The 27,418-nt window shown below is 49.2% G+C and overlaps 1 protein-coding gene across 5 annotated transcripts in view; it reads right to left on the minus strand.

Annotated features, from left to right (window-relative positions):
- SBF1 (SET binding factor 1) overlaps positions 1-27,418 on the minus strand; it is a 76,090-nt gene that overhangs the window by 36,190 nt on the left and 12,482 nt on the right. For 4 of the 5 annotated variants that reach the window (XR_014026999.1, XM_081331832.1, XM_081331833.1 and 1 more), the window contains exons 2-9: positions 11,436-11,521; positions 9,410-9,547; positions 9,119-9,250; positions 5,980-6,090; positions 4,479-4,584; positions 4,087-4,219; positions 3,817-3,925; positions 2,328-2,441 (exon numbers count right to left, since the gene is read on the minus strand). Coding sequence is in view for 4 of the 5 variants with exons in the window: in XM_081331832.1 (XP_081187958.1) it covers positions 2,328-2,441; positions 3,817-3,925; positions 4,087-4,219; positions 4,479-4,584; positions 5,980-6,090; positions 9,119-9,250; positions 9,410-9,547; positions 11,436-11,521 (929 nt within the window). In the remaining variant the exon portion in view is untranslated. The remainder of the gene's footprint in view (positions 1-2,327; positions 2,442-3,816; positions 3,926-4,086; positions 4,220-4,478; positions 4,585-5,979; positions 6,091-9,118; positions 9,251-9,409; positions 9,548-11,435; positions 11,522-27,418) is intronic. The other variant, XM_081331831.1, reaches the window with a different exon arrangement.

A 27,418-nucleotide genomic window follows, 5' to 3' on the forward strand; every position in this document is an offset into this window, starting at 1 on the left:
TTGGGTACTGTCTCTTTAAGCAAATTGCAGCTTAAGCAGGGTTTAAACAAAGTCCAATATATAGTTTTCAGCTTTGCGCAGCCACCTGGGTGCTGCTTGCGTGAATGGGTACTTCAGCAAAGTTCACCCTTTGACCTGTAGGGGGCATTCTACCCGTGCCTGGGAACAAGCCTTTTATTTGCAGAGTGGAGCAGCCTCCACATTCCATTCAATTCCAAAGGGAGGGGTAGACACTAGCAGTGGCTTCCAAAAGCCTGGTTTCCATGACAATTTATGGTTTTATTGCTCTTTTATTGCCTACCTTATTATTATTATTAATTATTATTAATTTAATTTCTATACCGCCCTTCTCCCGAAGGACTCAGGGCAGTGTACAGGGCTATAAAATGCAATAAAAATACAATATACAAAAGTTAAAATGAGAATTAAATAGAATAGCCCAATTGCAGTAAAAAGTTAATTAAAATTAAAATTAAAATTAAAATACCCAAACCCATGCTGAGCTAGAGAGGAAGGGTTTTGCAAACTAACAAACTTTTCTCTTTTTTGAGTAAAATTCAGCTCTAAACACAAATTGGGTTTGTAACAGAGGATGATATCTCTGATCTTCCCAGTCAAATTTGGGGGAAAGGCAGTTTCTCTTTGGAGAAGACAGACAGGGAAATTTTGATCCTGCATTTGATTTCACAAAGGCTTGGAGATTGCAAACAAACAGTCTCTCTTTGCAATAAGGAACATCTGTAAACATTCAAAGTAGATCTGAGCAGAAACCCATTTGCATTTCAAAGTCTCTCCAAATTACTTTAAGACGCTGGCTATAAATTCAATGAAAAAGAGGCAGTAAGATTTTAACAGGTGTTTTGGCTGGTCTCCTCAGGAAGACAGGAAGAGACAACAGTTCACAGAAGCACAAATCCTAGAAGCACAACTCTGTCTCTTGCAGAATCAGCTGGAGAATGGCGAATTAAATCATCTCCTTTTTTATTGCAAGGAATTCAAACTGTCTTTTGACTATTCTGGATCAAGCTGTCGTATAATGATTTTTCCCCTTGCTAAAAATCCCTGTGCTGGTCTGTATAGGCGGATTCTATCATTGATAACAGCTCTTGCCAGATAGCAGAACTCATGAAAATATCTTTTATCATCCAGAAATACCTTTATTTGCATGCAGAGTAGATTACAGCAGATGAAGAGAATTAGATGATAACGCACAATATTTCCAAGGTCAAAAGACAGTAACGACTCCCAGTGTCTGCACGTGTATCTGCCGGTTATGGAGGAGGAGAGTCCCCAGGGAGAAGAAGGAGGAAGTCCATCCCAGAAAGGGGAGGGGTGTAAGGCACATGATCAGGAGAAGGAGGAAATATGTCATAGGGAAGGAGGAGTTGGCTGACCAGGTCAAGATAGCATATTATAATTTCCCCAAACAACCACGTGGTGGCAGCACAGGGAGAAATTACAAAACAAAAGACAATGAAGACATTTATGGGTGTAATTGCAACAAAAATGGTTGGCAAGGAAGGAAAGGTAGGGACAGACGTTGCCTGTATTTCCTTTTCTTTGTCATGTTTTTGTTACTTTTGCTGACTGTATCTTAGTCCTTTTATGTATTATCCCCAAAGTGAATAGTATGATGGGTGTAAATGTTACGTATGTAGGCACAATTTTATTGTGTTTGGTTTTACGAGACTAAAACATTTATTTAAAGTTTACTTTGTTTGAAACAACCTATTAATCTGAAGCCAATAGTTTTCTCAACTCTTTCAGAAAGGCATGGGGGGGAAATGCCTTAAATAGAGATCCCATTACTTTGTTTTAATGCTTTACATTAGTTTAATTTTGTTTTAATCAACGGTGACATTTTAGACTTTTTAAAAAATAATTTATGAACCATCTTATATGACCAGCAATACATGTAAGACAGCTGAGCAAAAATACCTGGAAAAATTACAAATGTTCCCAAACAGAACTAAAAACCACCCTACAGTTCTCCAAGAGTAGAAAAAACATCTGGCCCTGCCACCAATTATACAGCTCGGAACAGCTTCTGAAACTGAGCCCCCACCCCGTCCTCAGAGAACAAGGGACAGCCCCCCCGGGACCAGCTGCCTCCTGCAGAAATGGCATCTGGGGACCAAGAGCTCCCCACGCTCAGGGCACCAGCCGCCCCAAGAACAATGCCAGCGCCTTTGGCGTTCCCCCATCTAGGTTGCGCCCATGCCCACTTTTGTTCCCTCTCAGCCAGGGTTCTCCAGCCCCCACCTACACGCGCGCGCACACACACACACACACACACACACACAGAAACGAAGGGAGGCCACGCTCACCATTGAAAGTGCTTGGCGCGTCTGATGGAGGAGAGGCTCAGGCAGCAAAGAGATGTGGATGCACTCTGGGATGGAGACTGTCCCTCCGTCGAGATCTGCGATGACCACGTCCAGCTGGGGAAAGCAACAGAGGCCTCACGCACACAGCCTCCCTGAGGCCCGACTCAAAGCCTCCCTGCCGGTAGACCCAGAGCTTCTTCCCGGGAAGGGGCAGGACGCGGGAGCCCGAAACGGGATCTCTCTGGCGCTCCCAGGGGCCCAGACTGGCTCTCGTGCGATGGAGCCCAAAGCGTGGGACTGGCTCTGCAGCCGGCATCCGTGGCATCCAAGGTACACCACAGTCATCGCCATTTGGTCACTGCCAACAACTGTTCCTTCCCTGAATCGGTCCTACTTTCACTGCCGAGTTGGCTACCCCCATTACGTTTTGTGAGGCCAAATTCTGTAAGGAAATGTTGCCTTTGCTCTGCTATGAATTTTCTACACACTCACTCGCTGCCACTCCCCCCTCCCCCCCAAAAACCTGGTCTCCCTAGATGGCTGAACCCTGGAATAAACGGATTTCATCACCCCCGGCCTGGAGAAAGTTTTCTCTCTGTTACGCCAGCAGGACGAGGGCCACAGGGAAGCTGACCGGAAGGAGATTCAGAGCAAGGGGGAGGGCTTCACCCTGCACTCATTTCCTCAAGACAGGGTGAAGATGAATAATCGGGGGCTTTAAAGTGGGACTGGGTGACTTCAGGGAGGAGAGGGGTTTCTGTCTCCACGTTGCCTCCCTCCAGAGTCCCCCTGCAGGGGAAGGGTGACGGGAAAGGGGCAGCCCGCCTCTTATTGGCACCACAGAGGCATCTGGTCAGCCACAGTGAGAAACCAAGAGCTGGACCACAATGGGCTTTGGCTTAATCCAACAGGGCTATTTCCATGTTTTTGTCCTAGCCGATGTATTCACCCCAATCTCTAATCTAAGGTACAGTCCTGTACACTGTACACTGTCACACATTCTTGTGATAGGTTTCAGTAGCTCTCTTCTGTTGCCGTCGTTAAGCAAAGATTGTGGGCCTTTAGGCAAGGACCTCACGTGACCACAACTGGCAACTTCCTTCTGGCTCCCAACAAGCAAGTCAATGGAGCAGCCAGCAGGAAGCGACAGGTGGCCAGGGGCACACAAACAAGCGGTGGGCAGAGGATCTGCCGAGTGCCAGAATTGTGATCCTATGAGTAGCTGGAGTTTCAAGGACTGGTCCTAAGTACCGCTTGTTCTGCACTGGCACAACTCTGAATGGTGATTACCTCAAGAGGACCTGTACGGAAAAAGCCCCCCACTAACCCTCCCCGGAGGGCGGCTCCAGAGAAAAGCCAATGCCACCCCAGAAAGCAGGAACAGGGAAGCGAGCCGCCCGCTAGGAAATCCAGCCTGCTCCCAAAGCTGGGCTCCTAATTGGAGCTCTGCCATGCTTCCTGATGCCCAGGAGGCAAACACTCCACTCACCAGCTCTTGAGTCTCTGACTGGAAGATGGAGCTGACTCCGATGATGAAGGGGGTGGGGGTGGTGAGGACCTCCAGCAGCTGAGCGGGCAGGATGGGCACATACGTGAAGCTGTAAGCAAGAAACCCACAAAGCAGACTTCTCAAGGAAAGGCTCCGTGGGGCTCCTTGGAAGCCGCTCAGTCCAAGAGAAGCAGCAGCAGCAGCTCGGGGCAGAGCGTGATCTGCCTGGGGGCGGATGGGCTCCAGCTGTCTGGGCCTCTCTGCACTGACCTGTACTTCAGGGGAAAGAGGAGGGCAAGCAGGGCGCGACAGGCGTCGGTCAGTCTCTGGTAGCTGCTGGAGAGGAAGAGGATCTTGTGCTCAGTCAGGGCCGCACAGAAGAGAATCAACACGTTGGTGATTCCTGGAGGACGAAGATGATGATGGTCAAGGCTGAAGGAGCCGCTCCGAGGCTTGCAGTGGGACTGCCCTGCGCCGCAGCCATTCAGCCGCCAACATAAGAACCCCAACCGTCCTCTCAGCAGGCCCTCTTGAACCGGAGACGCTGTGGTCTCCCAGAGCCACAGGGGACCTGGGGCCAACCCTCCCAAGAGCAGCAGTAGCAGGGAGGGCCAAGCCCACCCAAGAACGGAGCCGCTCCCAAGCAGCCCGAGCGGCCTCACCTAACTGTCGGAAGAGGAGAGCCACGCTGCAGTTGCTGACGGGGAGGGAATCACTGATAGGCGTCTGGATCACCTGCCTGTCACCTGCGCCCAGGGAAATGGTCCTCTGCAACAGGGGGAGAGAAAGACAGCCCCCCCCAGGGTCAAAGATCCTGGCAGAGGCCCAAGGAACGGAAACCGGTGGGAGATCGGCTCTGGGCTACTCCTCCTTTCACAAGAGCAGCTGAAAGTCCGAAAGACAACCTGGCAGGAGTCCAGAGAAGCTCTCGGATGTGGCGAAAGACACGTCTCGCCCCACCAGGGGCAAAGCCAAGGTGGCCGGCGGCTGCTGCTGCAGTCCCGTGGCTGGGAAAGGTCTGAGCCCCTGGAGGATTAAAGGCCAGCAGGATGACTCCCCGGCCCCTTCTGGGCCCTGCAACGGAAGGTCCAGTCTGGCTTAATTTCCAGCCGAGTACCCTGCCTGCCTTCCCCCAGCCTCACACATCCTCTCTCTCCCTAGCACAAAGGGGCCAGGGAGCTACTCCTGGCCACCCCAGGCCTCTGGAGCCCCCCCAGGCCTCCTCTTGGGGAAGAAGGCAGCCCCGAGGAGAGAAAAGTCGTGCATACCGCTGCTTCGTCATCCAGGTCAGGCTGAGATAGAGACAGACAGAAACAGCACAATCAGTTAGAAACACAGCACAACACAGACTGATGGCCAAGCAACAAAAAGGCAGCAAGCACACACACAGCAAAGGGCCACAAGGCAGCAGCACAAAGCAAGGGGGGGGGACAGCAGGAGGAGGAGGAGGAGAAGGAGGAAGAAACGGGTACTAACTGTGACATCCCCCAGAAGAGCAGCCAGACCCAACTCCCCTTCTCCCTCAGTGCTGTGGGGGTCTGCCTACCAAGAGAGCCCGGGGAGCGCGGTTGGCAAGGCTGCTGCCAAGCTAGGCAGGAGGCAGAGACAGGTGAGAGCAGCCTTGCCCCCAGTGCCACAGGAAGCTCACTCACTCATGGCACACAGGTGCCCATCGCTGCCCTTCCCTAGCCCTCTTGAACCCTCCCGTGCAAACCACGGCCACTTTTTAGATGGACAGCTACAGAAATCAAATAAAGAAATAAGTAAACAAATTGGAATATAGCTGCTGTGTTAATTTTTGGCAACTAAAAAATAAAATAAACAAAGCTGGTGAGTTAATGGACAATACACACATTTTAGAAGTCCCTCTAATGAAAAATGAAGAACCAGCGGCAAAAAGACGGCTGGCTCCTGTAAAATCCGAAAAGGCAGAGAAAGAGCCCCCCCCAGCCCCCCTTTTCCTCAGGGCCTGGTCTGGAGAAACCCTCCGTGCCGCTAAGCCTCAGCCTTTCAGAAGACAGCAACACTGACCAACAGAAGTGATGGGTGCGAAGGACCCCCCAGCCTGGGGAGGCACAGACCCCCCCTCTGCTCCAAAGTCTGGCTCTGCCCTGGGCCTCGGTCGCCAGAGGCTCAGTGATGGGGAGCGGAGGCAGAACTCACCTGGGAGCCCCCCGTAATGGGGATGGTGCACGTCAAGAGATTCCCAACCACCGTCTCCAGAGAGGTGCTCAGTCCGTCCACGTAGATGGTGTAGATCAGCCCCAGGCAGTTCTGTGGGAACACAGGAGATATGGGGGGGGCCCTCAGCAGGAGGCACCCATCAGAAGTATGGCTGCCCGGGTGGGCGACCGGGCTCAGCAACGGCAACAGTCTGCTTTGCCAGGGCAGCCTTGAACTCAGGGTGAGGGAGGGGAGGGAGGGAGACCGACCCCCAGCGGGTTCCCCCCTTTCCCAGCCACCTGAGACTTCAGCCGGCAGCTCCTCCCTCGGCTTTAGGTGGAAATCTTAACAACTGGGCCCGGAGGAGGAGGAGGAGGAGGAGGAGGCCAGGCATGCAAAGGCCTACATGGTGTGACTCTATCTCTGTGCAGCCTTTCACACCACACTCTAAATCCACTGAGTATTTATCATAGATCAGCATAATAATTCTGAACGGTCTAAGGCCTGGGAGTTGGGGGCTGTGTAAAAAAGGGTTTTACCTGTACTTGACTTGCATTTACTGTAATTCATGTTGCTTTACACTGCTTTGCGGTTGCCAAGATGGTGTTTTATATTTTGCATTTTACAGTGCTTTCTTGATTTTTGTTCAAACTGAATTTAACTATGATTTATTGCAATCTGCTCAGACAGCTTTGGCTATTAGGTGCTTTAAAATTTGTAACAAATGAACTAAAAAATAAAATATTCGGGGTCACAACGCCTGCTCACTCTCCCGTGGTCACGTGATCACCATTTGCCACCCGCCTGCCAGCTTCCCACCAGCAAAGTCCGGGGGAGGCTGGCAGGGAGGGCAGCAAGTCGCTCTGGCAGGTGTCCCAGCCCCAGCCCCCCACCCTGCAGCCACCACCACAAGCCTTGCCCAGCTGGCACCACGCTGCCCACTTTATTTATTTATTTATTTATTTATTTATTTATTTATTTATTTATTTATTTATTTATTTAATTTATTTATTTAATGGGACTTATATGCCGCCCTATGTCCCGAAGGACTCAGGGCGGCTAACAACAATAAAATACGATACAAAAGTTATAAAGAATTAAATTAACAGCCCCAATAAAATAAATTACAAGTGAAGTTAAAAATTAAAAAACATTTTAAAATCCCTATCGTCAGTCCAGGTCAGCCTGATGGAAAAGGAAAGTTTTAAGGCCGCAGCGAAAGGACCGGAGATCCGGGGCCATCCGGAGCTCAAGGGGAAGTTGGTTCCATAGGGCTGGCACTACCACAGAGAAGGCCCTCCCCCTGGGGGTCGCCAGCCGACATTGTCTAGCCGACGGCACCCTGAGGAGGCCCTCTCTGTGTGAGCGTACTGGGCGATGGGAGGTCGTTCCTGGCAGCAGACGGTCCTGCAAATATCCCGGGCCTAGGCCATGTAGGGCTTTAAAGGTAAGTACCAGCACCTTAAATCTCTGCCAGCCTGAGACCTCCCTGCCAGCTTTCCCACCGACTCGGATGGTGAGAAGCCATGAGGAAGTTGGGGGTGGGGTGGGGGCTCCTTGGCCCATGGTTAACGACGGCAACAAGGACTGACAGGATGGCCACTCGACTAGAGCTGGCCAGGTGGCAGCTGAAGTCACCAGCTTAGGCAACAGGAAAAAGGTGTTTGGGGTATTTAGTGGTGGGATCTGGCACACTTTTTTTTTAATTAATCACTCTTTGCAGCATGTCTTGGGGGACAAACCAGGCAGTGTTTTGAAGCTCCCCCACTGTTGACTGTTTTAGTCTCAGCCTAACTGAGGCCCAGGGAGGCCTGTTTAACTGAAGGCTGGGGTCACTTTGGCTTAAAACTGACCCCCTCCTGCAGGCTGGGTTTTTAGCATGCACAAGGAAGCCTTTAGGCACAAGGAAGCCTTGAATGCAAACTCAGTCTCTCGGGCCTCAGGACTGAGCCTTTAGGGAGGTGGGTGAAGTGGGGGGTCCTACCCAAATTAAAGTCCAATTCAATGTGTTAGTTGGTTATGCTCTTGCCCTGGAGGAACCAAGCAGAACCAAATTAGATGTTTGTTTTATCTTAAACTAAAATAGGTAAGTTTCCACTTCTTACTACAGTGTCAGCTGTGCAGATTTTACAGATAGGATCTTGGGGTACCGGATCCCAGGAAAGCTCTGGAAAAGGGTCTCTCCTCCTCAGAAGGTACCACCCTCGGGCCAAGGGTATCCTTGGATGTTCAGGCTGAAATGAGTAACTTAAACCCCGTGACTAGCGGCAGTGTACCCTCAACAGATCACAGAACTGGAAAGGACCCCGCAAATCTAATCTAGGGCCTTGCTCAGTGCAGGCCTGCTGCCCTGGAAGGGGTCTGACCCCTTGCCCACCTGCAGAACCCGCCCTGCAAGGGGCTCCCCCAAGCCTGGCACAGAAATCAGCAACTCCGTGACTATCCACACTCGCTGGAGAGATTCACGCCCTTTAAAAATACTCGGTTCTCCTAAGTCAGAGGAAGGCAGAGTCTGGAAAAATGATGGGGGAAACTGACAGCAGAGAGCTGCACTTGGCTCAGTGATTCAAGCGAGGGCTGCTCCAGCCGAGGTGGCGCAGTGGTCAGAATGCAGGGCCGCAAGCTCCTCTGGCCAGCAGCCGGCAGTTCATCAGTTCGAGTCTCACCGGCTCAAGGCTGACTCAGCCTTCCATCCTTCCGAGGTCGGTAAAATGAGGAGCCAGATTGTTGGCAGCAAGAGGCTGACTCTGTAAACCTCTTAGAGAGGGCTGTAAAGCACTGTGAAGCGGTAGACAAGTCTAAGTGCTATTGCTGGCTCTGCCAGGTGGATTCCTGCATCAAAACTGGGACTGAATTCAGGGACACACACACACACATACACACCCCGCTTCTGCAGCCTGATTTTGTAGTGCCTCCATCACTCAGGCAGCTGACATTTCAGAATGCTTATGGCCTCGTAAATGCTTTGTAGGCTTCTCCTAGTTCTGGACAAGCTGCACTTTCTATATGCTTAACAATACGATTAAAAAGATAAGAAGGGAGAGCCCAGAGGGCCGAGAGCTAACGAATGGAAAACCGTGGTTTATGGTGACCCACCCTAGGCAGAGGTTGGTTTGCCAAACTGCCCAGCAAGCCTTACCCGGAAAACCTCCGTGTGGTCCAGCCGAGAGACAAGAACCAAACTCTTTGGGGCAAAGAGCTGTGAGGGGTGGACAAGGGTGGTCATCTCCAGCTCCTCCACTTCTTCCTTCCTCCAGCGATTCTGCAGCTGCTGGGGAGAAAGGGGTGGTTCCGTAAGCCCGCTGGCTGAGATAAGCTGCCCACCGGGGACTGGCACAGGCCGGAGACAGTGGGATCCCCTGTGCGCTGCTCCATATCCAGTGGAGGTCCTTGCCCCAAACGGCGTTCCAGGTGAAAGGCCTCTCTTTACCTGGACGCTTTCAATGGCCTCCCAAAAGGTGAAGCAGGCACAGTAATGGCGCTCCGAGTTGATGTCAGTCAGGACAGCAATGAAGAACGTGGGAGGGTTTCTCTCCCTGAAAAGCTGCCATCCGCTTGGCTGGCAAAACTGCAAAATGAGGCATCATCGTTAGGGCAGCCCCCAGTTCTGTTTCTGAAAGCAGAGCCACGGGAAGCCAGGATCCCTCCTTCCCCTCCCTGGGGCCTCAGGCCTTGCTGCAGAGAGGGGACCCTTCCTTCGGCAAGGAAAGGTTTTCTGCCCGAGGAAAGGGGTGCCACCCCCAAAGCCTTGAGCCTGGACCTCTCCCCTCCAATCACCACTGACTGGCATCGACCCCAAAGAAAGGAGGAGAACCAGCACAATGCACTGCGGCCCAATCCACAGAGCTGGTCTGGAAGGATACCATGACTGATGGTCAAGCAGGCCAAGAATGGAGCCGTGGCTAGAAAACTGGAGTTCCATCCTGATGGGGCTCAAGGCTGACTCAGCCTCCCGAGATCGATAAAATGAAGACCCAGATTGTTGGGGGCAAATAATGCGGACACTGTAAGCCACCCAGAGAGTGCTTAAAGGACAATTCCTCAAACTTTGGGGGGTTGGCGGCCTGGAGCAGGGGAGGGGGGAAAGAAGGGCTGATTTTGTGGGAGGGGTAAATGAATGTGCACACGTGTGTACACGCTCAAAACAGCCATTGCTTGCACAAGTGGGGCCCCGAGCGCTCACGATGCTCGTGTTGATGTGGCGAGCGCTCACTCATGAGGCCAAAAGCACTCGCGTGAGTGGGGCTGTGCCAGCCAGCCACTCACGCCACCTGGTGGCTAATAGGCTGCAGCCCGGTAGCGGACTGTGGCCCACAGGCTGGGGACCCCTGCTGAAAAGCACTGTGGAGCGGTATGGAAGCCTAAGCGCCATTGCTGTAGCCCTCCTCCCCCCACCCTTGCCAGAAACCACCCAAAGGTGCAACCGGTGCCCTTTCCATCCCATGCCCAGGCCTGAATCCTGCGCCATCCTATGCAATGTTCTTGGGGGGGGAGAGGGGGAACCAAGGCCTCCTTAAGATGTGATGGAACAACACACGCACACACCCCACAGCTCTAGTTAGCCAGGAGGGGCATGGGTCTCAAGAGCAGGCAGCCGAGGGCCCTGTCCACTTCCTCAGCCCAGCAGGTTGACCCTGTTCCCTGTCTCCATCTTGGGCTGACTGGGCAATGACCTCTGGTGTCTGTAGGGGTCTGGGTGGGGGGAAACAGGTTTCACCTGACCCGTAACAGGACAGAACGGGGTCCCCCCCACCCCCCTTCTGGAGAGGCTTCATCTCCCCAGACAGAAACGGTATGCTCTATCTTGGAGCCTGGAGGGGCTGCCACAGCAAAGAGGGGGTTGGCCCTACTCCTCAGAGGACCTGAGGGCAGGACAAGGAGGAATGGCTGAAAGAGGTCCAACCTAGGAGGAGGAATTTTCTGACAGCGAGAGCAATTAATCCCAGCTCACGTGAGCTACAAGGGCTCCCAGGGGGCACCTAAGTGCACTTTAAGGTGCTGGTGGTTCACCATAAAGCCTTCTGTGGCACGAGGACTGGAAACCTGAATGACCGCCTTTCTCCAGGAGTCTCTACCTGCCCTATTGGATCTGGCAGAAGAAGTATGCTACGGATCCCATTTTGAGGAACCCAGGAAACGTGCCAGAGAGCGAGAGAGAAGATGGGCCTCCCAGAAAGTGCCGGTTCGCCCAGACCTGAAGCCCGGCTGGGCTGGTGTCACTTTATGTACCCTTGGGTGCCTTTCTGATTTGAATCATGGGCTGATATGCCTTGCTGTGTGCATGCTCAGGGTTTACACTGGCTTCCGTTGATGCTGTACGGCCTGCTGGAGCGAAAGGAACAGTGACCCAGGTCAAAATGAAAGCAGCCAACCCCCAAAACAAGTCAGACTCCGGGAGTCGCTCTCCATCCCATCGTCCTTTGCTCTTCCTTGTACCCGGGCAGCAGCCCACTCACCAGCTCGATGCCCTGGGGGAAAGGGTTGTCCTCCCAGTCCTTTTCGGGAAACCGCTGGAGTATTTGGCCCTGGCCGTCTCTGCTGCCTGGAAAGGAAACCCAAAGGTTTTAGCCCTCCTGCGGCCTCCCCCGGAGGGAGCGGGGGGGGGCGCATCCTGGCCACTCCTCCAGCCTGGCTGAAACTTCAGAAAAGCTTAAGAGTTTAATCTGGCTTGTCCTCCTCAACCACAAGAGTATCCGTGTCTCAGATTTAGTCAGTACAGTCCCCGACTTACACAACGGTTCATTGAGTGACCGTTCAAAGTTACAACGGAATTGAAAAAACTGACTTATGTCTGTTTTCACACAACCATTGCAGCATCCCTTTGGTCGCGTGATCAAAATTCAGACATGTGGCAACTGACCCATATTTACGACGGTTGCCACACGTGCCGGGGATCACGCGATCCCCCTTGGTGACCTTCTGACAAGCAAAGTCAGTGGGGGAGGCCGGATTCACTTAATGACCCGGTGACTAACTTAACAACCGCAGGGGGGAGCCCAGGTGGGTTTTTTTGGGAGGAGGGGGGGAGGAAGAGGCTGACACCCCCCCCATGAAAGGACTGTGAAAGGGCACCTGTGTTTACATTCTCTTGCTATTATTTGTAATATTTGTACTGAAAAAAGTTGGAGGTGACTATTGTTATATATTTGATTTTTTTTGTCCTGCTATTCCCTTTTCCTTTTAAGTTAGTACTTAAATGTTTGATTTTGAAATTTAATAAATGTATTTTAAAAAAATATTTAAAAATGAAAAACATTAAAAGCTATTAAAACAAAGCTAAAAAGAAAAAATAAACATTGGACAAATGGATGTTTATTTTTACTGCTATTAAAAAAAGTAATAGAAAAAAGGAACAAAACCAAAATTAATCAGGACAGAAATCCATATTCATTTAAACACAAATTGGTTTTTATAGGACATAATTCAGCTGAACACAAGTTTTATTTGCAGATGACATTTTTCTATTTATTTCTAACCCAGTGCTGACGCAAATAATAGGTGCCTTTAGTAAAATAGCAAGCTATTCTATTAATTGGTCCAAACTGGAATTGATGCCAATATGTGAAAATTTGATTGCCCATCCATTTAAGGAATGTCAATTCCATATTTTATTGGATTCATAAAATATTTAGGTATGTATATACCAAAAGATATAATGTAGTTTCCATATACTTGGAAAATATTTTTCAAAAATATATTTGATTAGAAAATATTTATGGGGTTCTTCAATTACCAGAATATCTTTACAGAAAATGCAATTACCAATTAATGAGAGATTCGGCTTCCCAAATCAGGAGCTTGATCACCAAGTCAAAATGTCCATATGCTACTAAAACTCTCAGGTTTGTTACCTTTCACTGGGTGAAACGTGCATCTCAGAGGGCACTCATTTTTGAACCATGGTACCAGGCTGTCAGTTGCAAGAAATCAGGAAATCCAGGCTGTTCAGATGAATATATAGATTTATGGCAAGCTAATGCTCTCTACAAGAATCTGATCTGCTAATGGTCAAAGCAACTTGGCAGTGGATAGTCAACAGAATTCAAGATGGGCTGGACTGAGATCTCTGATGGGCACGAAGGGACTCTAGACTGATGACGCGTTTGACCCCACTCCCTCCCTCAGGCTGGCTCAGCATGGTCATCTCCTGCATCAACTTGCCTAAACAACGGGACAATATGTCTTAGGAGCGAAATATCAGGTCCACAGGTGAAAGTCCAATTAAAATGATGTATTGCTACTCATGCCTATGCACAGGAATCTTCTCACCTAATGGTTAGCATCATCTACTTGGAATTAAATAAGGTCCATGAGTTCAAGGGAGGTTGGACTTAGTTCACTTGTGGCTACGTAAGGATCCTAGGCTGATCCCTCTTTTAACTCCAGCCCCAGATTCTGCCACTTTTTTTCCTACAGTGTGTGAACTTCTATAGCAAGAGCATCAATGGACATTAAAATATAACTTAAACAACAAGAATATTTAGTATTTATTGGATCCACTACATTTATATAGGAAAGAATAGTCTAAGACAGCATTTTGTTGGAAAGATAATTTATTTATTTATTTATTTATATTTAAATTTATATACCGCCCTATTCTCGTAGGACTCAGGGCGGTTTACAGGGAAAATTAAAATTAATAAGGGTGCTATTTTTACTGGACAAGGTAAATCAATTTACCATGCCCTAACTACGACTAAAAGACTAATAATGCAGCATTAGAAAGATAAATGTGTGTGTGTGCGCACGCACGCACACACACACACTCTTAATTATTAATCCGATTTTTATGGCCACCCATTTCATGAGAAGTGACTCTACATGGTGTACAACACTCAATACAAGCAGTGCACATATAAAACATATTTAAAGATACAAAAAGCAACATTAAAGTGAAAATTAATTAAAACTAAAATATATTCAAATCCCAAGCAGAGAGAGAATGGATGCATCCAATTCTGACAGTGGAGCCATCTAAACAACTCCCTGGTTCCCCGGAGCCCCCAGGCCTAGTAAAATAACCAGGCCTTGAAGGATTTCCGAAACATCAACCATGAGAGAGGGAGACTATTGCATAAGGCAGGCAACCCACAGGCCGAGAAGCTCACCCCCACCTGGCACCCTCAAAGGCAGGCAGGTCCCTGGCAGATGGCATCCAAGCACGCCCCCTCCCCCGTAGACGCAATAAATGGGGACGCTCAGCCCAGCGAACTGACTACAGCTTGAGATGTTGAGCATCGGCAAATGGACACGGGCGGAGTCCGAAGACCATCGTGCTGACTGCAAAGGACGTGAGAAGCCAAGAGCAACAGAGGGCAAAAGTTCCAACAGGCAGCCCCGTCTTTAGTCTCCTTTCCTCTCTTCCCTCCCCTCGATTCACAGGCAGCAGAACCCATTTCTCCCCATTTCCCCCCTTTGATTGCTGCACACCCAGCACGAGTGAGTCTGTACGGTGGGCCCACTGACGTTCACAGTACACGGATTCTTCAATATCCCAAGTGCCGTTTTAAGGCTCTGCTAATATGTCCTGTATTCAGCAGGAAAAATTGTAGACAAACTTTCCCTTCTAATTAGATGTTCTGCCTTCTCAAACTGTTCCTCTCTGAAAGAAAATGATGTAGCTGTGCTAAAATTAAACAGTAAATGGAAACGCAGTGATGGCACTTGCAATGAGCCTTTTGAGATGTTCGGTTTGTTCTTTGAGATAAGTTTTGTTCTGTAACTAATTCTTTTTTGCTTGTTTGTTTAGGCTGATTGGTGAACACTTCTCCATGAAAGGTAAGCATTCAGAAATCACCCTAAACAAACAAAAGTGGTCCTTGTAGAATACAAACTGGAGAAAGGAGGACCTCTAGCCAGGCAAACTTCTCTTTTGTTCTTGACGGTCTCATACACTGCTCATTATTTCCTGGTTGATGCTCATCTCTGGATTAGATTTTCTGGTTTAGAAAAGCCGTTCACTTAAGGATTTATGATTCTGGCTGTCAATCTTCAAGGAAGACCCTGAATTCTCATTCAGTTGCACCCCTATCTTAGCTTGATATGCAGGTAAATGTAAACCTCTGTAAACGGGAAATGCTAACCCTGCTCTTACCTACAGGGTTAAGAACAAGACTTGCAGAATTTTCCACCTCTCCTAGTTAGATAAACTGGCTGCTGTCCCGGATCCATCTGGTGACACTCTCTGGCATGGTATCTCTGCTCTGTTCTCTCTCCTCTCTCTCTCTCTCTCTCTCTCTCTCTCTCTCTCTCTCTCTCTCTCTCTCTCTCTCTCTCTCTCTCTCTCTCTCACAGGGTAATGGGCTGTGTGTCCTGGGGGGTTGGGGACCCCTCCCTGACAGGAATCCTTTCTGGGAAGAAGTTCAATGCTGCAAAGTACACCCAGAAAACACTGGGATGTGGGCATAGTGGTGATTATTTTACTACTAGTAGTAGTACTAGTAGTAGTAGTAGTAGTGATTTTCTTTATGATATGTGCTTAAAGTACAGTAACAAAATTTGATTATGAAATAGGAACAAAAAGGGCCTCTCATTAATTTAGCTCTGCTGAAGCAGTTTTAAGTTTCATTTGCCTGATCGTTTACTTGCGCTTCAACATTTATTAAAATGTTGTATTTCTTATAGGCCTTGGAATTAGCTGACATCTGAAGCCAATAACCTACTTTCATCAGAAGCTGAATGCAGATGAAATTCACATTAGCTCTTTTAGGCTACTTTTAGAATAATGAACACATATGTCCTATTCATATAAAGCAGTGTCAAATTGAAACAAAAGTTCCAATTAAGTTCCTCCAAGACCAGGTTTCTTGTTGCTAGCAAACATCAGGGCAACCTACTAGCACCAGTCCTAGTAGCTCCTCTGGATGAATTCCAGTCTAGCCAAAGAAGCTGGCTTGAGGGGGACTTCCTGGGCACTGGCTTCTGCTTATAGGGCATGTGAGGTGTTCTCACGAGTGAATCGTTAAAGGAGCTTCCAAGCAAAAAGCATCACGCAGAGATGCAATCATATTAGCTTTATTCATGATAGATCAAAGAGAAAGAAATACTTGGCATGAAAGCATTCATGCCTACATGTGAGAGAGAAATAAAATAAAAGAAAACAAGCTAGCATTACATGACTAAACTAACTAGAAGTAGAAGCAGAACAAGAAGCTAGAAGGCTAGAATTAGAACCAAGGTCAGCCCCTCGTGCAGAGGTATTTATGGGGGGTCTTGGTCCCTCCCTGACCATAAAACTCTCTCACCAATGGGGCTGTGGGTCCGAGACCCTTGGCTCATCAGTGGAAGCAAAGAAGCCTCTTTGCCTCCATCTGATGATCCTTTTGGGGAACTGCCAATGGCTGGCACTAAACATCTAACAATTCCCCTTCTTGCCAGCCAATGACAGGGACCAGTGAATGTATGTGAGGGGTGAGCAGGTGTCATAGACATGCATGAAAACATTCAGAAGGCCAAACACAAACGCTTACACAGAAGGTTGTGCCGGTCAATGGGAACAGGCTTGGTAAACAGATCAGCTATCTGGTCAGCTGTGTTACAATGCTCCACATGTATAAAACCCTTTTTGGTAAGCTGCCTGACATTTTTATAGCGTATGTCTATATGGCGAGATCTGGAGCCTACTGCATAAGCCTCCGAGATTGCAATTGCGGCAGTGTTGTCCTCTAGAATTTGGATGGGCAGAGGGGGAGATGCCCAGATGCTTGTTATCAGTTCATTGAACCAAGTCAAATCATTGGCCGTGTCTGACAGGCTGGCATATTCAGCCTCGGCCGTGGAGCAAGAAATAAATTTTTGCTGCCTAACATGCCAATGTATTGGGCAGCCATTTAGCAATATGAGGAAACCAGAAGTGCTCCGTCTACTCTCGGCGTCGCCAGCCCAGTCTGCGTCTGAGTAAGCGGAGAGCTGGGTCGTCTTCCCCTTCTCTGGTTCTACCATAAGGAGAGCATCAGCTGTGCCCTTTAGGTATCTAAGCACCCTTTTGACAGCAGTCCAGTGGAATTCCTTTGGGTGTTCCACGTGCCTGGACAATAGATTCACAGCTAAAGCTATGTCAGGTCTGCTCCAATTGCTGATGTATAGCAAGGAGCCAATCACAGATCTGTAAAGCGTGTTATCTGTGAACTCAGGACCGTCCTTATGGGTGTGGTTGTAAAAGTCGCTTTGCATTGGGCTATGCGTAGGATTAGATTCTGTCATTTTGCATTTGGCCAGTAATTCCTCTATCTTTTCTTTTTGAGATAGAGCGAACCCCCCCTTAGTGGCCAAAATATGCACACCCAAGTACATGTCAACCCGCCCCAAAGACTTCAGAGTAAACTTTTCTTCCAGGGCCTTGGCAAATTCATCACACCTTTCCTTGTTAGGCCCTACATATAATAGGTCGTCCACATAAACTAACACCCGTTCTGTGGTTCCCTTGGAATTGCGTGTGAAAACACATTGATCTGCATGAGATTCTGAGAAACCAACTCGTTCTAAACTCTTTCTAAGACAGTCATACCATAATTTCCCTGACTGCTTAAGACCATATAACCCTTTGTGAAGCAACCATGTATTTCCCCCTTCTTGCTGGTAGCCAGGAGGAGCTCTCACGTAGATCTGCCGGTCCAGGTTGGCGTGGAGGTAAGCCGTCTGGATGTCGAATTGGAAGACTTCTTCTCCCAGAGCGGCTGCAGTCACGAGGGCGGCCTTGACGCTCTCTGCCCGGACGGTTGGAGAGTAAGTCTCCGAGTAGTCCTCCATATAACGTTGAGCGAAGCCCTGGGCTACCAAACGGGCCTTGTATAGGTAGAGGCCATTGGCAAGTGGTTTGGCCTTGTAAACCCACCTTGTGCCAATGACTTTCCTCTCCTTTGGAGGTTGCTGGGAGGTGAAGACCTTGAGTTGTTTTAAGCTCTGCATTTCCTTCTCCATCGCGAGCTGCCATCTCTCCTGCTCCTCGATGGGCAGCTCCTGGATGTCAGAGAAGGATTTTGGGGTGACCACAACGCTGTTGACAGACGCGATGTGGCCAATGTCAATTCTCTTTGGCGGGACCCCTTTGTTGGACCGCTTTGACCTCCTTACCTTCTGCCACTCACCGCTCTTTTCTTCCGCGGGTCTCTGAGGTGTCGCTGGGGGTGAAGACGGCGTGTCTTCTTCCATGGGACTGGACGCATCTTCGTCTTGTTCCTCACTTTCGTCGTTGGCAGGGTATGTGGTCGTCTCAGGTGATGTCGTGGTCGGTGTGCCTCTGCTGGGTCGGTTGGCATATGGGCTCAGATCATTTGAGTGGATCTGGGTCCAATTGGAATCCTCTTCGAAAGAGGCAGATTGGGAAGTCACAGGCCTGCCCCCTTCTCCCAGGAAACGATAGGCCTTGGAGCCAGGAGCATAGCCCAAGAACCTTAGTCTCTGGGAAACAGATCTCCCCTTCTTCCGCAGCTGCTTGGGGATGTGCACCCATGCATAGGAACCAAACACACGCAAATGTGCCAGATTTGGTTTCCTACCGTGAACCAGGAAATATGGGGTCTGGTTCACAACACTGCTCCAGGTGCGGTTTAAGGTGTAATTGGCATAATGGAGCGCCTCTCCCAAGTATGACTCTGCGACATTAGCGTCCGCAATCAGACTACGCATCATGGTTTGCAGGATTCCATTCCTTTTCTCAGCTACACCATTTTGCGAAGGCGTGAATGGTGCAGTTAGGAAATGGCGGATGCCCTTACGCCTTACCCAGTCCTGGAACTTCTGAGACATGAACTCAGCCCCGCGATCGCTCTGCAATTGTGCGATCTTGGTCTTGTACTGGGTCTCTACGAAGTTGTACAGTGACTTTATGGCGTCAAAGGCTTCAGATTTTTCTGTGAGAGTATACACGTGCCCGTATCGTGAAAAATCATCAACGGCAGTGAGGAAATACTTTTTCTTTCCTAGGGATGGTGTGAAAGGCCCAACCAAATCAACATGTACTAGTTGGTACGGATATAGAGACTTACGTAATGACACCTTTGAGGTCGGGGCAGCCTTCCTCTTTGTTTTCTTGCAAATGGCACAGTCCAGAAACACGTCACAGTCCTTGAGCTGGACTCCCTCAGCAAATTCTCCCATCTTTTTAACTACAGGGAAGCTTGTATGACCCAGCCTTCTGTGCAATAAGTGGGCGCACTTATCATGAAGCCGCTTCCCCACTGACACCCTCTTGGCTCTAGTTGCTTTGAGTGGTGCTGTAGGTGCCTGCTGAGATTCAGGCTCCTTGCCCACACTGCCCTTGGAAAGCCTTGGGGCAGGCTGTGGTGGCTTGGGAGAAAAATATGGTAAGCCGTTTATGATTGTAATATTTCCAATGACCCTCTGGTCCCTGGTGACATGACCTCCCGCCTTGCGAAATAAAACTTCCACTTTGTCATCGTCACACAATTTGGTAATGCTTAATAGGTTGTTGGCTATGGAAGGGGCGTGTAAGACACCTTCAACTTTCCCAAGACCAGGTACAGAAACAAACCCCTCCCCAACAACTGAAGCAGTATCTCCATTTGCCACTTTGACAGATGAGTTAATTTTCTTTAACCTTTTAAAACCTTGACTCATATTAGTAATGTGAGAAGAAGCTCCAGAGTCCAGTAACCATAAGTCAGTGGAGCTATCAGCCTTTGTTGTGGGGGTGAGGGAACAAGTAAAATTTCCCTTGCCCCTGCCACGCCCCCTTCCTTGCCCCTTGCCTCTTACTTGATTGGGACCACGTTTAGGGGCTTGATGTTGATGGGGGCAGTCTTTCTTGAGGTGCTCCTCAGAGCCACAGATGAAACACTTTTCAGTTCCTTTATCATTAAAAGGGAAAGGTATCCCTCTAGTGGACAAGAAGGGAATTTTTTCTTGTTGATTATTTAGTAACTCCAGATGGGCGTGCCCGGAAACCATGTGATCCGGGGGAGGGCGTTGTTCAGGATTTCTCCCTTCTTCCCATGAGGCATTGGGGGGGCGGAGCCCAGATTTGCCGGCTCGGAGTTGCTTCAATGAATCCTCCCGAGAATTCCAGCCACATGGATTTTCATCATTGCCTGTTTTGTCCTGAGCTGCCCATTGCTGGTCCTGAAGACCTGGAGAGAAGGTGGGAGGCCGCGGGGGTTGATTGTTGGGAGGCTGCAGGCTGGATTCCCCCTGGCAGTTGGGCCCTGGGGAGAGGATGGGAGGCCTTGGGGGGGGGGGGTGGGCACCCCCGACGTCTGCTTGGCCCCCAGGGCCGTAGTCAGGACTTGGATGGCCGTTTTAATTGCATTTGTATTTGTATTAGTATCGGCTGGGCAGATCTCATCGCCATCATAGGACTTTAGGCTTTGTGGTGGGGAGATCTCAGGAATATGCATACTGCCTTGGTCGGATGCCAGGAATTGCATGCCATTTCTGCTGTATGCCAGGGACTGCTGGCTTTCCAGGCTTAAAAAGTCTTTGTCTCTGTTAGACCGTGTGGGGTTATAGGGGGCCGCCATCTTGTTTCCTGTTCCAGACCATGTGGGCGGAGCCATCTTGTTTCTGCTTGCCCCAGGAAGCTGTAGCTCACAGCTGGGGGGGCGGGTTCGCGCCAAAAGTCCTGGGGTCCCAGGGTCACTAAGGGTGGCGGGCACCATATTTGGAGGCCTCGTGGCCGCTAGAGAAAGACTCACCGCGTGTTCGGAGGCTTCCTGTGCGGTCTCCTGGGCTGCCCCCTCCTTCTCCTGCATTGCAAAGATCTCTTTAAGCAGCTCTTCACGTTCCTGTGCAGTCAGCTTACTCACGCGGCGTTTGGTCTCAGCCAGGTCCGTTTCTGCAGCATCTGAGCAGTCTTGGACAGTCTGCAAACCTTGTATGCTCTCCTCTGTGGCGTTCAGTTGTAGAGAGACACGTGAAGGGGTCCTAGACGCTCTGCTGGATCCTCTGACGGGATGAAGGCCATTTGCGCTTTCATCTGCAGCTGAGATTGCTTCAGGGGCTGGGGCTGTTGATCTTGATTGAAGACTCCTGGTCACGATCTGGGATCTCCGGCCATCCATTTCAGTTTCAAATCTTCTGCAAGCTTGGAAGCTTTCCTTTAAACCATCCTCTCTGCTACCAACTTGTGAGGTGTTCTCACGAGTGAATCGTTAAAGGAGCTTCCAAGCAAAAAGCATCACGCAGAGATGCAATCATATTAGCTTTATTCATGATAGATCAAAGAGAAAGAAATACTTGGCATGAAAGCATTCATGCCTGCATGTGAGAGAGAAATATAATAAAAGAAAACAAGCTAGCATTACATGACTAAACTAACTAGAAGTAGAAGCAGAACAAGAAGCTAGAAGGCTAGAATTAGAACCAAGGTCAGCCCCTCATGCAGAGGTATTTATGGGGGGTCTTGGTCCCTCCCTGACCATAAAACTCTCTCACCAATGGGGCTGTGGGTCCGAGACCCTTGGCTCATCAGTGGAAGCAAAGAAGCCTCTTTGCCTCCATCTGATGATCCTTTTGGGGAACTGCCAATGGCTGGCACTAAACATCTAACAGGGCAGGTATTAGCTGTGCCCAATCAGGCAAAGCTCACCCAGCTTTGTCTTGTGCACGAGGCCCGTGGCCATACCTTGACCAGGATGCGGTCAACAGTAACTCTCACCCCTTGATCACCTATTTGGTTTTATGTAATGTGCTTTGTCTGGGGCAGCCTTTAGAGATGATCCAAAAGCTTCCATGAGCCCAGAATATAAAAACCAGGTTGCTGGAGGGGCAAGCCCACTGCTAGAGCAAAGCCCAATTTTCAAAATCCAGTCCATTACTTAAAGGATCACTGGCACAGTCCTGGCATCTCCCAGGCCCTGCCTTGCCAAATCCGACCTATCCAGCCTGGTCATCTCAACAAGGCCTGCTGAGTTCCCTCTCTCCATGACGTTCATAGGACCTGGATGAGGTGGCAGCCCCTGTAACAGGCTCAAGCCTCACCTGGAGGAGGGAGGTGCATCTAGTCTCCTTATAGGTCAGCGATGGCGAATCTTTTAGAGACCGAGTGACCAAACTGCAACCCAAAACCCACTTATTTATCGCAAAGTGCCAACACGGCAATTGAAACTGAATACTGAGGTTTTAGTTTAGAAAAAAAACAACTCATACATTAACATCTTTTGTCTTAAAAGAAAAAACACAGTGACAAAGCTTTCAGTGATGCAAACAACTTTGTACTGAAAGGTAAAAGTTTGCATTTGGCATCCTTTTGAACAATTAATGTGGTTTTTTGCTGTTGTATGCATGCTGATCATTTGTCTAACCTTGGCTCATACTTTGTAAGTTTGAGGGCAATACATGCAGCACTCTGGTCATCTGTTAGTCTGTTTCTGGTGTCAGACTTGATATAATTCAAAGCTGAAAACAGCGGGCTCGCTCGGGAGGTTTGTTTTGGCTAGGAAGGGGCTTGAGAAATGGCTTTTTCCTGCAAAAACTTAGCCAAAAAGCGAGGTGCGCGTGCCCACAGAGGGCACCGAGTACTCCCTCCGGCACGCATGCCATAGGTTAGCCACCACTGTTACAGGTTAAAAGTGGTTAGACCCTTTTCATTTCTCAGGTCTTCAGCGCCACCCCTTGGTTGTGGGTTCTTATCTCCGCTGGAAATGGGTTTTATGGCTCTGGGCACTTAGTTACTATGCTACATCCCCAGCATTTGAAATTTAACAAAATATCTGCAGTTATATATTGCGCATAAGGAATAGCCAAAGTATTCACTGTATATCAGTGGATGGTAAACCTGCATCATAACTGCAGTAGTGAGTCTATGATCTGTGTTAACCCCAAATTTTACAACCAGCCTACTATCCCAGAGCCACTGAGTCAAACTACAGGGAAGAGCAATTAAAGTGCCGCTTGAGCTTTCCCTGCCTCGGGTGTCAAACTCAATTGCGTCACGTGACGTATCCCAATGTTTTTTGCCTTTGCGGAGCCGGGGTGGGTGTGGCCTGCGTGTGACGCATCTGGCCTGTAGGCCGCCAGTTTGCCACCCCTGGCCTAGAATAAGGTCAGCCGCAGGTGACCAGCTAAGTTTGGGACGGGCTACAGGAAGTGTCTCTTCTGAAACTGCTCCACGGGATTATTTTAGGCAGCCAGACTTCATCTACCAGTCCTCATTACCCCAGCCCAACAGCTCTATTTTGAGGACTAAGGCAGCCACGAAGAAAAGGGAAAAACCACAGAGGAAGCAAGCCCTCTGCAGACACCCTGGCAGGGCCTTCTCGCCTTCCCAAGCAGAGCCAACTCTGGTCACCACGGCAAGCCATACCTACCGATTACGTGATATATTTACTCAGTGCTCAGATCTCCCCGTTTCACAAAATATTCTGTGTTTCTATAGATAACTCTATCCTGCTGGAGCAAAAGGACAGCAATTTACTGCGGGCGCGAGCATCCCTTGGCAAGGATGGAGGAGCCCGTGCAGAAACCAAGCAGGCGGGAAAGGCTTCTTTGGGCCTGGAAGCCGGTCGGTCAGTGGCTCCCGGGCAGAGAAGGGGGCGAGTGGCCTCGGGAGACGGAAGGCCGCTTCTCTTGAGGCCTCTTTGAAAGGGAAGCGGCCACGGAAGACAAGCCAGGAAACGCTTTGTCGGCACGAGCAGACCTCCACGAACCCATTTTAGCAGGGAAACCGCGCTAAAAATATTATTTATTTATTTGATTGATTTTATATACTGCCCTATTCCCGAAGGACTCAGGGCGGTTTACAGGGCGAGTTAAAACAATACAAATAAGTACACTTTAACATAGAATTAAATAAGACTTATCACTACTGGGAAAGCGAAGTTAATGTTCAGGCTTTGCGTTTGGGATGAGGATAATTCTTCCCAACCAGAAAGTTGGAATCGGATGCTTTTTTTTCCTTCCCACTCTGGGAGCTGCTCTCCTCCTGGCCCTCTTGCAGGAACAGGATGGAATCCATCTTTATTAAGTGGCAAGAGCAGCATACATTTTTTATTTTCCTTTTACTTAAAACACACCTAACAGGATAAACAGAGTTGGAAGGGAGCCTGGAGGTCTTTCTGCTCAGGCAGGAAATCCTATTCCATTAGCCTCCTTTTTTCATCTTAGTTCTTTCTGTCATGAAATCCCACTTATCACGATTCTCAGTTTATTCAAAAGGTCTCTTGTTTGGTTGGAGGTGGGGCTGGTGACCATGGCTGGGAGACAGCCACCCAATGCAAGGGGCTGCCCGTGACTCGTAAAGCTCTTCTGGGCACAGGATTCGTGGGCCATTGGCATTCAACGGTAGCATCTGATGAGGCTCGGGGGGGGACGGGACGCCTCCTCTGCCTTCTCTACCGTGGTGCCGTCCTTCAGAACAACGTATTCCAGAAATTTGGATGGCCCCAATCCTGCCATTCAATCCTTTCACAAGGCACGGCAGGATCCTATTTTTATACTGGGCCCTGGGCGGGTTGTTGGGATTTTTAGCCGGGCAGAGGGAGGGGCGGCAAGAACTACTCCCCTCTCCCAGGAATATCCACTGCCGCAGTATCCATGACAAAGGGCCATCCAGACTCATCCACCCGTATTTGAACAAGCATCTGCAAGGAAACACATCCTCCCCTAACTACACAACTGTCTTTCAGAAACTTCAAACAGCTTTTATGGCTCCACACAGACTTCTCTGGGCAAAATACATCCACTCATTCAGCGACCCGTTCAAAGTTAGGATGACATTGCACAAATGGTTGCTTGTGCCCCGCCCCCAAAGTTATGGCCATCACAGCACTCAACTACCCGTCCATCCACCCCAACTTGGTCTCCTGCACGGTAGCAGCAGCGGCCCTGGGACTGAGGCAGGCGCCTGGGGCTTTCGGCAGTCTGAGACGGCTGCCCACCCCACCCCGGCCTCTGCTTCACTCCCCACAACGCCAAGCCCCAGATACCCAACTGCCCCCGCCTCTGCTCTGTGGGTCCCTCCGGCCTCGCTGCCCTGTGCTGCCCCAAAGCCTTTGCCCCCCCCCACCGCCCAGCTGAGCCGACAAGCGCACTGGGCCTGGCCCTCTGCGGGGCAGCTGCCGGCTGCAGGCGGCCTTCTTCCTGAGGTCCCCTCTCGCTTGGGGCCAGGCAGGGCACCCCCTCATCAGCAGAGGGAGCCGGGCGTGGCAGCTGGGTCAGCAGAGCCAGCAGGGGGCAAGGCAGCCCAAAGGGCAGAGACAGGCCTGGGGAGGGTCAAAGAGGAGGCAGCCCCTTGCCTTAGTCAGGGAGGGGGAGGGCCCAGCCTGGAGTGCCTCAGATGAGAATGGGTCCCTGCCTAACAAGTGGTGGGACTGGGTTAACAAAGGCAATAGGGCGAGCTGGGATTGCCGTCACTAAGCGACACAGTCTCCTAGCAACAGAAATTCCAATTTCACTCACTGCTGTAACTCAAGGACCCCTTGCATTTTGCTTTCAGGGCCAACACGGCCTGCTTTCTCAAGGAGGCGCCTAAAACGGACACGGTGTTCTAGATGTGGCATGACTGAAGGAGAAGAGACAGGTAATCTTTATGGTCATTTTTTACTGTGGGCACACTGGCACACATTAAAAATGGAATTCTGTTGCCTGCTCTCAAAAATGTACACATACACAGCAAAGATACAAACACGCTATGTACAACGTACGTATATACCTACACCCTTACATATACTTAACGTATTCTTAAAAAGTCATTCATAGTCATCCCCTCCATAACCCCAGCACGTTTGAGAGCCGAAGCAGCCGCAGCCAAGCAAGGCGCCACCATCTTGGGAAAAAGAACAGAGAAAAATGAAGATTTCACCCAAACCTGACCTGATATTTCTGACAAAGCAGCCAAGGGGCCCTATGCCTTTTTGCACCAGCACTTCAGTTCATGTTCCGTTTATGACCTGCCAAGATACCAATTCATTTTTATTACTGCCAAAAGGTCCAAAAGCAAGTTTCAGGTGTAATCTAAACTTGACATAAAATTTTATTAACAAATAAAATATTTAATAAGTATAACATGACAGACAAATTGCTATATACAGTGGTTCTCACTTGTAGAGGCTATACCCAACTTGGTCTGCAACCTCTAATACAGGAAATTAGAGACAGCATGCTGCACACCAGGCACTAAGGATTGTTATTGTAAAAAAATGGTGAAAGGGGAGAAACAGAAAGGAAATTGGAATAAGTAAACCACAAGAGAGACAATTAAAAACTACTACTTACTCTATTTCTTAAGAGCCTGCAAATAGCCAAAGTTTGACCAAGGACGGTGACGTCGTAACAGCATCTCACACCTGGCCCTCCTCTTTTTACTAACAAAGGATGTGTAGCTCGCTGTTGGCGCGAGGGGTCCCTGGTGCTCTCTCAGCTCGTTTTCTTGGCAGGGCACTGAAACCTGGTTTGGGTAACGAATGAAACGTCTGCCAGAAAACAAGCAAGCTTGGAGAGCACCGGGACCCCTCACCTTTTTCTCCAGCAAAGGTTAGTGAAACTGGTGTGCATCCCACTGAAGAGGGAGTCAAGCTATTCTCCAAAGCGCCCGAAGGGAGGACAAGAAGCAACGGATGGAAACTCACCAAGGAGAGAAGCAACCTGGAACTAAGGAGAAACTTCCTGACAGTCAGGACAATTAACCAGTGGAACAACCTGCCTCCAGAAGCTCTGAATGCTCCAACACTGGAAGTTTTTAAGAAGAGACTGGACAGCCATTTGTCTGAAATGGGATAGGGTTTCCTGCCTGAGCAGGGGGTTGGACTAGATGACTTCCAAGGTCCCTTCCAACTTTACTATTATGTTCATGAGCTCACCTGTCCCTGATCATCGAGACCACATGAACCTAGCCACAGCCACAGCCTAACCCTAACCCCCCAAGAAATGACCTCCACAGTTTGGACAAAGGATGGTCCAGAGGGAGTCTGTCTTTTGAGGGTCAGGATCCCCAGCTAGACTTAGAATAATGGCATCAGACAGGCTTCTGCCAAAGTTGAATACTTTGAAACAATGGCATAAATCAGCTGGTAAATTAAGTATGCAATGGGATGTGCAACTTCCTTCAATTAAAAACTTTTCAACAGTGTAAGGGCCTTCCATTTACTCTCACTAAATTGATCCAATAAATGGTGAGAGGGGAGAAACTATGACACCATTAAAGAGTCAGAGCAAACAAATAACCTTTTACAGTGTCCAAAGCTAACAAGGAAACAAACCTCTGAGTTCCAGGGAAAAAACATTCAAACTTAAATAATTCTGATACAAAGAAGCAATCTAAAAAGTTTAAACTTAAACAAGGGCAGCTGAAGAAAAAAAGTAAAAACATAAAGAACTATACAGTAAGTAAACTGGCTGGGAAGCCACAATTTAACCGACTGTTTAATATTACAGCTGAGTCTAATAACAATCAAAAGGGTGAAAAAAGAAATTATAAGAACAACTTATGTTAATTTAATGACCACTCATCTTGGTGAGAAGAGGAGGACCTCGACTGCTTGTCGAA

Source organism: Vipera berus (assembly GCF_964194415.1).
Source record: "Vipera berus genome assembly, chromosome: 6".
Lineage (NCBI taxonomy): Eukaryota > Metazoa > Chordata > Lepidosauria > Squamata > Viperidae > Vipera > Vipera berus.